Source organism: Onthophagus taurus, chromosome 8 (assembly GCF_036711975.1).
Source record: "Onthophagus taurus isolate NC chromosome 8, IU_Otau_3.0, whole genome shotgun sequence".
NCBI classification, from domain to species: domain Eukaryota; kingdom Metazoa; phylum Arthropoda; class Insecta; order Coleoptera; family Scarabaeidae; genus Onthophagus; species Onthophagus taurus.
This window is the reverse complement of record NC_091973.1, coordinates 11,017,358-11,032,370: the sequence shown is the minus strand read 5'-3', so window position 1 is coordinate 11,032,370 and position 15,013 is coordinate 11,017,358. Positions and strand designations below refer to the sequence as shown.

Here is a 15,013-nt window from a genome sequence, read left to right as displayed (position 1 = left end):
GCCTTCACCAAAAACTATACTCCCAATTGGTCTAACGAAGTGTTTACAATACATTCTGTTCGTAATACTTTCCCAACAACATATCTGCTCAAAGATGCATCCAATGAAAAAATTATGGGTGGTTTTTATCGAGAGGAATTACAAAAAGTTAAATATCCTGACGTCTACTTGGTGGAAAAAGTGCTACGGCGAAAAGGAAATCAAGTGTTTGTGAAATGGTTAGGATTAGGTCCGTCTCATAATTCTTGGATCTCAAAAACTAACGTTCTTTAAAACGTATAAAGACCTATTTAAAAGTTTACAAGACTTTATTAACAATCGAACATTACAAATACATTATTATTATTATTCTTTACAATTTTTTTTAAATTAAATTCATTTATTCGCATTCAATCTTTTTATCAACCAATGACCCCACGCCAAAGTATTACATCCGTTCGGTAATATGTATCGTTTATCATCGCACGATGAAAGAGCAATTTTATTCTTTAATTCGGTATACATAGTATGAAATTCTGACTTAAAAATGTACATTTTTTTATGAACCGATCCGCCACATTCAACCACACGTTTATAATCGGTCACGCTTAAATGTTTATCTATAACATATTTCTTTACTCCTTTAGCCTTCTTTACATTATCATTCAACAAGGTGATGCAGTACGCCTTAGCTCCTGTTCCAACAAATGACGTTATGCACCTGTTTGGATATTCATCTTTCATTCTTCCCAACACAGATCGACCGCGAGGTATATTGTGTATATTCTCTAACGGATAATTGGACGTGTCAAAAAATTCAATATTTTCTTTTATATCCTCATATACATTGGGAGTAGTAATTTCTAGGATTAGGAAATCAGTATCGGTGTATAAAAGTGTTATGTTATTTCCATATTTAACTTTTAAGTAATCATAGAAGAAGCTGTACATTACGGTTTTCGAAAGCTCTAATATACTGAAACCCACATACAGCGGTTTGCAATAACGAACTTCCGCGACGTTCAATTGAACGGCTATCAAATTATCGCAAAATATTTTCGAAGATTTAAAATTTGGTTTAGCTATTAGGGCTTCCACGCCCGGTTTCTTATGACGACATTCCCAGTGGGTAACTAGTCTTATATCCACTCGCTTTTCCACATTTTCCATTGTCTTACCGTATACGATGTTATTCATTGCTTTGTAATGATTTTTTTCAAATTCATTCTTAGCTTTCGCACGTTTATCGGAATTGAAATCGATGTAGCTCCGCATCCAGTTGGATTGTTTAAATTCTAATACTCTGTAAATCTTCGTTAGTTTCAATCCGAACTTGATACACTGCTTTAGATTCACGTAATGAATGATGTATTTTGTTTTATTTTCCAAATTTGCTATTAACTTTGCATTTTTTGAACCTGGGGGTACAATCCGTTCTGGACAAAATGGCAAATCGTTGTGTTCATCATGTATTGCTTCCGGATACTCTAAATCTACCTCGAACACGTAACCCTTTTCGGAATCGTCTTCCGTATTGTAAATATCTAACTTTTGAATCTCTTCATCTGATAGCCATCGAAATCCCCCCGTCGGTAATTTTCGTCTCATTGCGTGTCCATACAAATTCGTAGCGTCGAGATACAAAATATAAGATGGGTCTTTGGTTTCATCAAATTCCATCATTAATTTATTGTTAGCCTTCGCACTGCGTTTAGTGCACATACTTAATCCACCGCGAATACCATTTTTAAAGAAGTGTAACATGTCTATGTCCGTTAATAATTCTAATTTTACCCCTGTCATTCGTAATAATGCATCCCAACCGAAGCCCGGCGCTGTGAAGTAATGACATGGATCTAAAGAGTAATACTTCATCGAGATGGTTCGGAAATTCTCAAATACGTCCGCCAAAAGTAAAACGTCAGACGTTAAATAAATGTCGCTATATTCGCCTAAAGTGCGACAGTTAAATAAGTTCCACACCGTTTGTGCACGACAATAATTTTCTTCGGTTATACTATCGTCGCATAAAGTATTGTAAAAACTACTTCGATCTGGCAGAGCGGTAAGATTCAGCTTTTCGAATGAATCCACAAAGGAATACGGAAAAACTCCTTTCTGACGTATAAGTCGAAACTGTTCTTCGTTCCTAAAATATTTTCTGATTTGAACGCATTGGTTGTCTTCCAAAAATGAACCCAACTTCTCTAGCGATAAAGCCATAAACCTAAATGAATCCACAAATCTCAATTTCATATGAACCCGCCTTAGCTTTCCCTTGCTGTCAATGTTTTCTCCTACGATAATTTTTTTCGAAAATGATATATACTTTTCTTTATTCTGTGCTATAACGTCCACGTCTTCTTCTTTTAATGCCATATCTTTCACAAACATATGACAATCGTAGTTCGAAAGATTGTGAAAGAATATCGGTATGAACTTTGGTAATTGATAATTGATGTTACATACAGCATGTGCGGGTCCTCTATACAACCCAGTTAGGTGATCATGATCGCACACTTTATTACCTTCTTTTATTTTGTGCGAACAAATGTGACAGATATCCTGCATCTCATGTATTAATCTATCAATAGGTGGTAATGGGAGCATTTCTTTTGGTTGGCTTAAATAATTTTTGTATATATTCAGAACGTCATGTTCCAACTTGCTCATGAAAATTTGAGCAGCATTACATCCGCGATATATTTCAAACTTCGACAATGATTCGTCATATGAACATTTTATATAATATGCAAATGCATAAGGTTCGTGTTTGAAACATTTGACGGAGTATGAATTATCATCGTTAAGTTCTGTTGCTTCCGCATCGGCGATCGGTTTCTGTAATGCTTCAAAATCTGCATACACCACGAACGGTATTTTTAATTGTCGTTCAAAATTTTCGAACTGTAGTATATTTTCCTTTTCTTCATTTCCATATTTATTTATTTTTAAATTTGTTGTTGGTAAAATTGCCCTTACCTTGCTGCAATCGTCACTTTGATGACGGATAAGTTTATTTTCTGACGTAAAGAATACCAAGCATCCGTCGCAAATATACTTTTCATGACCATTCTGCGATGCTTGCGATGATAGTAATCGAGACAGATTTTTTATCCAACAATAGTGACTATTCCCGGAATCATTTGTAACCAATAATAAATTTATATGTCTTTCTTCTTTTTGTCGACATATATACATTGTAATTATGTCATAATTCATAACACCGTCTTTAAAATACTCATTTATTCCATATACATTAATAGATAGTTTGTTCTGCTTTTCAAATACAGGTATATCTCGTAATTTAACTGGAAAAACAATATTTGAATAGTCTAAGCCGCAGTCTAGGTAATTCGGATACGAAGATGTCCTCTGTGGTAAACCGTTCGGTTCATGTAGTGCGGATGTTACAGCCCATGCAAAACATGCATCATCCGCGTTTTGTATATTTATCACAGCACGCTTTGCTTTTATTTGCGATGGTAGATCGATGTAATTAGATGCTCTGATAGGATTATATTTGTTTAAATTTAACTCCATATAGAGAATTTGCATTAAAGTCCATCCTAAATAAAATATTGAAACATTTATTTTTTAATATATAGGTATATTATGTCACATTACGCTTACCTGAATCTCGTTCCTGGAATTCTGACATTTTTGATGAAATTTCATCAATAAATTCCTTATATATTTTATACAGATCCGACGCTAATGATACTACCTTATTTTTCGTATTGAATGATTTTATTTCACAGTCTTCCTTTGATTGTAAAAAATACAAACCAAAACATTCCATATTTAATTTTACATTTCGGTGAATATCGATTGCGCTTTGTATTAGATTTAGTATTTTTTCTCGAATTCTATGAGAAAATTCATCCAAATCCACAAAAAAACCTTCTTCACTTATTCGATAACTGACGATTTTGTCACCGAATGCTCCAGCTATTCTCTCCACTCCGTCATCGATTATAACAAAAGCGTTACGCTTGTGTGCGTTGCTTCGTAAATGTGCAGAGTAACATTGTCTATTTACATAATCATCGCAAGCCTCACATTTTACTGCTTTTGGAATTTGCGGTGCGTCAAGCTTGATTCTCTTGCCAATACAAGATAATCGTTGATGTCTTTTTAAATTGTCAACTCGAGTAAAACTTTTTCCACAATCCTCACACACGACCATTTTACAATTTAATGTTGTACACTTCTACTTGTTATGAAAGAACTACGTCAATACCACATTTCGCAGGCGTTTATAAACCCTCACCGCTCCTGAAACTTATTGGGGAGGAGGAGGATGCATCGAGTGCGTTTGTATACATGTATATTTATAACTACGTATACCTCTGCATAATAAATTAAAAAAATATCTCGCAGGTAGATCATGACTCACTTACTAGTATTAAGTTAATTGACCTCCTCCTCGAACGTATCCCCCCAAAAAATTTGCCGATTCAAGAACCTCCTCGCATATTTTAAAGCTCCGTATACCTTTACACAATAAATTTTAAAAAATATCCCGCAGGTAGATCATGACTCACTTATTTGTATACCTACATGTCCCAAAACCGTATACCTTTGTGTACAATAAGTTAAGAGATATATCGAAAACATTACCAGTTCATTGAGAAGCGTCGAAGGATAAACATAGTAATTGTTTTCATCTAGGTAAACAGGTTACATATAAAGATAAATTTTTAATAACATAACCTAAATAAAGATACATTTTTAATAAAGATAAATTTTTAATAATTTCGTCAAAATAACATGACCTTCTCAAGTTAATTGACCTCCTCCTCTCTTCATCGAATCTCCTCCGACCCTCAAAAGAATCGCCGATTCAAGAACCTCCTCTCCTCATCGAACCTCCTCTGACCCCCAAAAAATTTGCCGATTCAAGAACCTCCTCCTAGAACGCAGGTTCGAGGAGGAGGTTCTTGAATCGGCGAATCTATACTACTTATGGTCAGCATAATTATCGGAACCAAAAATGATAGAAAGTTCAAACATGGCTCAGAACGGCGTATAACGTCATAATATCACGTTTTGGGCACATTTTGTTTTTTATCTCCAACATGCTCCAATATGACATTTGGCCCCTGAATATCACAAATATGGTCGGCAGAATTATCGGAACCAAAAGTGATAGAAAGTTCAATCATGGCTCAGAACGGCGTATAACGTCTTAATATCACGTTTTGGGCACATTTTGTTTTTTATCTCCAACATGCTCCAATATGACATTTGGCCCCTGAATATCACTAATATGGTCGGCAGAATTATTGGAACCAAAAGTGATAGAAAGTTCAAACATAGCTCAGAACGGCGTATAACGTCATAATATCACGTTTTGGGCACATTTTGTTTTTTATCTCCAACATGCTCCAACATGTCATTTGGCGCCTGAATAACACAAATATGGTCAACAGAATTATCGGAACCAAAAGTGATAGAAAGTTCAAATATGGCTCAGAACAGCGTATAACGTCATAATATCACGTTTTGGGCACATTTTGTTTTTTATCTACAACATGCTCCAATATGACATTTGACGCCTGAATATCACAAATATGGTCAGCAGAATTATCGGAACCAAAAATGATAGAAAGTTCAAACATGGCTCAGAACGGCGTATAACGTCATAATATCACGTTTTGGGCACATTTTGTTTTTTATCTCCAACATGCTCCAATATGATATTTGGCCCCTGAATATCACAAATATGGTCGGCAGAATTATCGGAACCAAAAGTGATAGAAAGTTCAATCATGGCTCAGAACGGCGTATAACGTCTTAAAATCACGTTTTAGGCACATTTTGTTTTTTATCTCCAACATGCTCCAATATGACATTTGGCCCCTGAATATCACAAATATGGTCGGCAGAATTATCGGAACCAAAAATGATAGAAAGTTCAAACATAGCTCAGAACGGCGTATAACGTCATAATATCACGTTTTGGGCACATTTTGTTTTTTATCTCCAACATGCTCCAACATGTCATTTGGCGCCTGAATATCACAAATATGGTCAGCATAATTATCGAAACCAAAAATGATAGAAAGTTCAAACATGGCTCAGAACGGCGTATAACGTCATAATATCACGTTTTGGGCACATTTTGTTTTTTATCTCCAACATGCTCCAACATGTCATTTGGCGTCTGAATAACACAAATATGGTCAACAGAATTATCGGAACCAAAAGTGATAGAAAGTTCAAACATGGCTCAGAACGGCGTATAACGTCATAATATCACGTTTTGGGCACATTTTGTTTTTTATCTCCAACATGCTCCAATATGACATTTGGCCCCTGAATGTCACATATATGGTAGACAGAATTATCGGAACTAAAAGTGATAGAAAGTTCAAACATGGCTCAGAACGGCGTATAACGTCATAATATCACGTTTTGGGCACATTTTGTTTTTTATCTCCAACATGCTCCAACATGTCATTTGGCGCCTGAATAACACAAATATGGTCAACAGAATTATCGGAACCAAAAGTGATAGAAAGTTCAAACATGCCTCAGAACGGCGTATAACGTCATAATATCACGTTTTGGGCACATTTTGTTTTTTATCTCCAACATGCTACAATATCACATTTGGCGCCTGAATAACACAAATATGGTCAGCAGAATTATCGGAACCAAAAGTGATAAAAAGTTCAAACATGGCTCAGAACGGCGTATAACGTCATAATATCACGTTTTGGGCACATTTTGTTTTTTATCTCCAAAATGCTCCAATATGACATTTGGCCCCTGAATATCACATATATGGTCGACAGAATTATCGGAACCAAAAGTGATAGAAAGTTCAAACATGGCTCAGAACGGCGTATAACGTCATCATATCACGTTTTGATCACATTTTGTTTTTTATCTCCAACATGCTCCAACATGTCATTTGGCGCCTGAATATCACAAATATGGTCAGCAGAATTATCGGAACCAAAAGTGATAGAAAGTTCAAACATGGCTCAGAACGGCGTGTAACGTCATAATATCACGTTTTGGGCACATTTTGTTTTTTATCTCCAACATGCTCCAACATGTCATTTGGCGCCTGAATAACACAAATATGGTCAACAGAATTATCGGAACCAAAAGTGATAGAAAGTTCAAACATGGCTCAGAACGGCGTATAACGTCATAATATCACGTTTTAGGCACATTTTGTTTTTTATCTCCAACATGCTCCAATATGACATTTGACGCCTGAATATCACAAATATGGTCAGCAGAATTATCGGACCCAAAAATGATAGAAAGCACAAACATGGCTCAGAACGGCGTATAACGTCATAATATCACGTTTTGGGCACATTTTGTTTTTTATCTCCAACATGCTCCAATATGACATTTGGCGCCTGAATATCACAAATATTGTCAACAGAATTATCGGAACCAAAAGTGATAGAAAGTTCAAACATGGCTCAGAACGGCGTATAACGTCATAATATCACGTTTTGATCACATTTTGTTTTTTATCTCCAACATGCTCCAACATGTCATTTGGCGCGTGAATATCACAAATATGGTCAGCAGAATTATCGGAACCAAAAGTGATAGAAAGTTCAAACATGGCTCAGAACGGCGTGTAACGTCATAATATCACGTTTTGGGCACATTTTGTTTTTAATCTCCAACATGCTCCAACATGTCATTTGGCGCCTGAATATCACAAATATGGTCGGCAGAATTATCGGAACCAAAAGTGATAGAAAGTTCAAACATGGCTCAGAACGGCGTATAACGTCATAATATCACGTTTTAGGCACATTTTGTTTTTTATCTCCAACATGCTCCAATATGACATTTGACGCCTGAATATCACAAATATGGTCAGCAGAATTATCGGAACCAAAAATGATAGAAAGCTCAAACATGGCTCAGAACGGCGTATAACGTCATAATATCACGTTTTGGGCACATTTTGTTTTTTATCTCCAACATGCTCCAATATGACATTTGGCCCCTGAATATCACAAATATGGTCGGCAGAATTATCGGAACCAAAAGTGATAGAAAGTTCAAACATGGCACAGAACGGCGTATAACGTCATAATATCACGCTTTAGGCACATTTTGTTTTTTATCTCCAACATGCTCCAATATGACATTTGACGCCTGAATATCACAAATATGGTCAGCAGAATTATCGGAACCAAAAATGATAGAAAGTTCAAACATGGCTCAGAACGGCGCATAACGTCATAATATCACGTTTTGGGCACATTTTGTTTTTTATCTCCAACATGCCCCAACATGTCATTTGGCGCCTGAATATCACAAATATGGTCAACAGAATTATCGAAACCAAAAGTGATAGAAAGTTCAAACATGGCTCAGAACGGCGTATAACGTCATAATATCACGTTTTGGGCACATTTTGTTTTTTATCTCCAACATGTCATTTGGCGCCTGAATAACACAAATATGGTCAACAGAATTATCGAAACCAAAAGTGATAGAAAGTTCAAACATGGCTCAGAACGGCGTATAACGTCATAATATCACGTTTTGGGCACATTTTGTTTTTATCTCCAACCTGCTCCAACATGTCATTTGGCGCCTGAATATCACAAATATGGTCAGCAGAATTATCGGAACCAAAAATGATAGAAAGCTCAAACATGGCTCAGAACGGCGTATAACGTCATAATATCACGTTTTGGGCACATTTTGTTTTTTATCTCTAACATGCTCCAATATGACATTTGGCCCCTGACTATCACAAATATGGTCGGCAGAATTATCGGAACCAAAAGTGATAGAAAGTTCAAACATGGCTCAGAACGGCGTATAACGTCATAATATCACGTTTTAGGCACATTTTGTTTTTTATCTCCAACACGCTCCAATATGACATTTGGCCCCTGAATATCACATATATGGTCGACAGAATTATCGGAACCAAAAATGATAGAAAGTTCAAACATGGCTCAGAACGGCGTATAACGTCATAATATCACGTTTTGGGCACATTTTTTTTTTATCTCCAACATGCTCCAACATGTCATTTGGCGCCTGAATAACACAAATATGGTCAACAGAATTATCGGAACCAAAAGTGATAGAAAGTTCAAACATGGCTCAGAACGGCGTATAACGTCATAATATCACGTTTTAGGCACATTTTGTTTTTTATCTCCAACATGCTCCAATATGACATTTGACGCCTGAATATCACAAATATGGTCAGCAGAATTATCGGAACCAAAAATGATAGAAAGCTCAAACATGGCTCAGAACGGCGTATAACGTCATAATATCACGTTTTGGGCACATTTTGTTTTTTATCTCCAACATGCTCCAATATGACATTTGGCCCCTGAATATCACAAATATGGTCGGCAGAATTATCGGAACCAAAAGTGATAGAAAGTTCAAACATGGCTCAGAACGGGGTATAACGTCATAATATCACGTTTTGGGCACATTTTGTTTTTATCTCCAACCTGCTCCAACATGTCATTTGGCGCCTGAATATCACAAATATGGTCAGCAGAATTATCGGAACCAAAAGTGATAGAAAGTTCAAACATGGCTCAGAACGGCGTATAACGTCATAATATCACGTTTTGGGCACATTTTGTTTTTATCTCCAACATGCTCCAACATGTCATTTGGCGCCTGAATATCACAAATATGGTCAGCAGAATTATCGGAACCAAAAGTGATAGAAAGTTCAAACATGGCTCAGAACGGCGTATAACGTCATAATATCACGTTTTAGGCAAATTTTGTTTTTTATCTCCAACATGCTCCAATATGACATTTGGCCCCTGAATATCACATATATGGTCGACAGAATTATCGGAACCAAAAGTGATAGAAAGTTCAAACATGGCTCAGAACGGCGTATAACGTCATAATATCACGTTTTGGGCACATTTTGTTTTTATCTCCAACGTGCTCCAACATGTCATTTGGCGCCTGAATATCACAAATATGGTCAGCAGAATTATCGGAACCAAAAGTGATAGAAAGTTCAAACATGGCTCAGAACGGCGTATAACGTCATAATATCACGTTTTAGGCACATTTTGTTTTTTATCTCCAACAAGCTCCAATATGACATTTGGCGCCTGAATATCACAAATATGGTCGGCAGAATTATCGGAACCAAAAGTGATAGAAAGTTCAAACATGGCTCAGAACGGCGTATAACGTCATAATATCACGTTTTGGACACGTTTTGTTTTTTATCTCCAACTTGCTCCAACATGTCATTTGGCGCCTGAATATCACAAATATGGTCAGCAAAATTATCGGAACCAAAAGTGATAGAAAGTTCAAACATGGCTCAGAACGGCGTATAACGTCATAATATCACGTTTTGGGCACATTTTGTTTTTTATCTCCAACATGCTCCAATATGACATTTGGCCCCTGAATGTCACATATATGGTAGACAGAATTATCGGAACTAAAAGTGATAGAAAGTTCAAACATGGCTCAGAACGGCGTATAACGTCATAATATCACGTTTTGGGCACATTTTGTTTTTTATCTCCAACATGCTCCAACATGTCATTTGGCGCCTGAATAACACAAATATGGTCAACAGAATTATCGGAACCAAAAGTGGTAGAAAGTTCAAACATGGCTCAGAACGGCGTATAACGCCATAATATCACGTTTTGGGCACATATTATTTTTTATCTCCAACATGCTCCAACATGTCATTTGGCGCCTGAATATCACAAATATGGTCAGCAGAATTATCGGAACCAAAAGTGATAGAAAGTTCAAACATGGCTCAGAACGGCGTATAACGTCATAATATCACGTTTTGGGCACATTTTGTTTTTATCTCCAACATGCTCCAACATGTCATTTGGCGCCTGAATATCACAAATATGGTCAGCAGAATTATCGGAACCAAAAGTGATAGAAAGTTCAAACATGGCTCAGAACGGCGTATAACGTCATAATATCACGTTTTAGGCAAATTTTGTTTTTTATCTCCAACATGCTCCAATATGACATTTGGCCCCTGAATATCACATATATGGTCGACAGAATTATCGGAACCAAAAGTGATAGAAAGTTCAAACATGGCTCAGAACGGCGTATAACGTCATAATATCACGTTTTGGACACGTTTTGTTTTTTATCTCCAAGTTGCTCCAACATGTCATTTGGCGCCTGAATATCACAAATATGGTCAGCAAAATTATCGGAACCAAAAGTGATAGAAAGTTCAAACATGGCTCAGAACGACGTATAACGTCATAATATCACGTTTTGGGCACATTTTGTTTTTTATCTCCAACATGCTCCAATATGACATTTGGCCCCTGAATGTCACATATATGGTAGACAGAATTATCGGAACTAAAAGTGATAGAAAGTTCAAACATGGCTCAGAACGGCGTATAACGTCATAATATCACGTTTTGGGCACATTTTGTTTTTTATCTCCAACATGCTCCAACATGTCATTTGGCGCCTGAATAACACAAATATGGTCAACAGAATTATCGGAACCAAAAGTGGTAGAAAGTTCAAACATGGCTCAGAACGGCGTATAACGCCATAATATCACGTTTTGGGCACATATTATTTTTTATCTCCAACATGCTCCAACATGTCATTTGGCGCCTGAATATCACAAATATGGTCAGCAGAATTATCGGAACCAAAAGTGATAGAAAGTTCAAACATGGCTCAGAACGGCGTATAACGTCATAATATCACGTTTTAGGCACATTTTGTTTTTTATCTCCAACATGCTCCAATATGACATTTGGCGCCTGAATATCACAAATATGGTCAGCAGAATTATCGGAACCAAAAGTGATAGAAAGTTTAAACATTACTCAGAACGGCGTATAACGTCATAATATCACGTTTTGTGCACATTTTGTTTTTATCTCCAACATGCTCCAACATGTCATTTGGCGCCTGAATAACACAAATATGGTCAACAGAATTATCGGAACCAAAAGTGATAGATAGTTCAAACATGGCTCAGAACGGCGTATAACGTCATAATATCACGTTTTGGGCACATTTTGTTTTTTATCTCCAACATGCTCCAACATGTCATTTGGCGCCTGAATATCACATATATGGTCAGCAGAATTATCGGAACCAAAAATGATAGAAAGTTCAAACATGGCTCAGAACGACGTATAACGTCATAATATCACGTTTTGGGCACATTTTGATTATTATCTCCAACATGCTCCAATATGACATTTGGCCCCTGAATATCACAAATATGGTCGGCAGAATTATCGGAACCAAAAGTGATAGAAAGTTCAAACATGGCTCAGAACGGCGTACAACGTCATATCACGTTTTAGGCACATTTTGTTTTTTATCTCCAACATGCTACAATATGACATTTGGCCCCTGAATATCACATATATGGTCGACAGAATTATCGGATCCAAAAGTGATAGAAAGTTCAAACATGGCTCAGAACGGCGTATAACGTCATAATATCACGTTTTGGGCACATTTTGTTTTTTATCTCCAACTTGCTCCAACATGTCATTTGGCGCCTGAATAACACAAATATGGTCGGCAGAATTATCGGAACCAAAAGTGATAGAAAGTTCAAACATGGCTCAGAACGGCGTATAACGTCATAATATCACGTTTTGGACACGTTTTGTTTTTTATCTCCAACTTGCTCCAACATGTCATTTGGCGCCTGAATATCACAAATATGGTCAGCAGAATTATCGGAACCAAAAGTGATAGAAAGTTCAAATATGGTTCAGAATGGCGTATAACGTCATAATATCACGTTTTGGGCACATTTTGTTTTTTATCTCCAACATGCTCCAACATGTCATTTGGCGCCTGAATAACACAAATATGGTCAACAGAATTATCGGAACCAAAAGTGATAGAAAGTTCAAATATGGCTCAGAATGGCGTATAACGTCATAATATCACGTTTTGGGCACATTTTGTTTTTTATCTCCAACATGCTCCAACATGTCATTTGGCGCCTGAATAACACAAATATGGTCAACAGAATTATCGGAACCAAAAGTGATAGAAAGTTCAAATATGGCTCAGAACGGCGTATAACGTCATAATATCACGTTTTGGACACATTTTGTTTTTTATCTCCAACTTGCTCCAACATGTCATTTGGCGCCTGAATATCACAAATATGGTCAGCAAAATTATCGGAACCAAAAGTGATAGAAAGTTCAAACATGGCTCAGAACGGCGTATAACGTCATAATATCACGTTTTGGGCACATATTATTTTTTATCTCCAACATGCTCCAACATGTCATTTGGCGCCTGAATATCACAAATATGGTCAGCAGAATTATCAGAACCAAAAGTGATAGAAAGTTCAAACATGGCTCAGAACGGCGTATAACGTCATAATATCACGTTTTGGACACATTTTGTTTTTTATCTCCAACTTGCTCCAACATGTCATTTGGCGCCTGAATATCACATATATGGTCAGCAGAATTATCGGAACCAAAAGTGATAGAAAGTTCAAACATGGCTCAGAACGGCGTATAACGTCATAATATCACGTTTTGGGCACATTTTGTTTTTTATCTCCAACATGCTCCAACATGTCATTTGGCGCCTGAATATCACAAATATGGTCAGCAGAATTATCGGAACCAAAAGTGATAGAAAGTTTAAACATGGCTCAGAACGGCGTATAACATCATAATATCACGTTTTGTGCACATTTTGTTTTTTATCTCCAACATGCTCCAACATGTCATTTGGCGCCTGAATAACACAAATATGGTCAACAGAATTATCGGAACCAAAAGTGATAGATAGTTCAAACATGGCTCAGAACGGCGTATAACGTCATAATATCACGTTTTGGGCACATTTTGTTTTTTATCTCCAACTTGCTCCAACATGTCATTTGGCGCCTGAATATCACAAATATGGTCAGCAAAATTATCGGAACCAAAAGTGATAGAAAGTTCAAACATGGCTCAGAACGGCGTATAACGTCATAATATCACGTTTTGGGCACATATTATTTTTTATCACCAACATGCTCCAACATGTCATTTGGCGCCTGAATATCACAAATATGGTCAGCAGAATTATCAGAACCAAAAGTGATAGAAAGTTCAAACATGGCTCAGAACGGCGTATAACGTCATAATATCACGTTTTGGGCACATTTTGTTTTTTATCTCCAACATGCTTAAATATGACATTTGGACCCTGAATGTCACATATATGGTAGACAGAATTATCGGAACTAAAAGTGATAGAAAGTTCAAACATGACTCAGAACGGCGTATAACGTCATAATATCACGTTTTGGGCACATTTTGTTTTTTATCTCCAACATGCTGCAACATGTCATTTGGCGCCTGAATAACACAAATATGGTCAACAGAATTATCGGAGCCAAAAGTGGTAGAAAGTTCAAACATGGCTCAGAACGGCGTATAACGTCATAATATCACGTTTTGGGCACATATTATTTTTTATCTCCAACATGCTCCAACATGTCATTTGGCGCCTGAATATCACAAATATGGTCAGCAGAATTATCGGAACCAAAAGTGATAGAAAGTTAAAACATGGCTCAGAACGGCGTATAACGTCATAATGTCACGTTTTAGGCACATTTTGTTTTTTATCTCCAACATGCTCCAACATGTCATTTGGCGCCTGAATATCACAAATATGGTCAGCAGAATTATCGAAACCAAAAATGATAGAAAGTTCAAACATGGCTCAGAACGACGTATAACGTCATAATATCACGTTTTGGGCACATTTTGATTTTTATCTCCAACATGCTCCAATATGACATTTGGCCCCTGAATATCACAAATATGGTCGGCAGAATTATCGGAACCAAAAGTGATAGAAAGTTCAAACCAAAAGTGGTAGAAAGTTCAAACATGGCTCAGAACGGCGTATAACGTCATAATATCACGTTTTGGGCACATTTTGTTTTTTATCTCCAACTTGCTCCAACATGTCATTTGGCGCCTGAATAACACAAATATGGTCAACAGAATTATCGGAACCAAAAGTG

General features: G+C 36.8%; 1 protein-coding gene across 1 annotated transcript; it reads right to left on the bottom strand.

Moving 5' to 3' along the window:
- Positions 1–289: 289 nt before the first annotated feature.
- Positions 290–4,249, bottom strand: LOC139431126 (uncharacterized). Its single transcript, XM_071198732.1, has 2 exons — positions 3,613–4,249; positions 290–3,548 (listed from the first exon to the last, which is right to left on the bottom strand). The coding sequence occupies exons 1-2, from the start codon at positions 4,166–4,168 to the stop codon at positions 376–378; spliced, it is 3,729 nt and encodes a 1,242-aa protein (XP_071054833.1). The 5' UTR covers positions 4,169–4,249; the 3' UTR covers positions 290–375.
- Between the last annotated feature and the right edge of the window lie 10,764 nt (positions 4,250–15,013).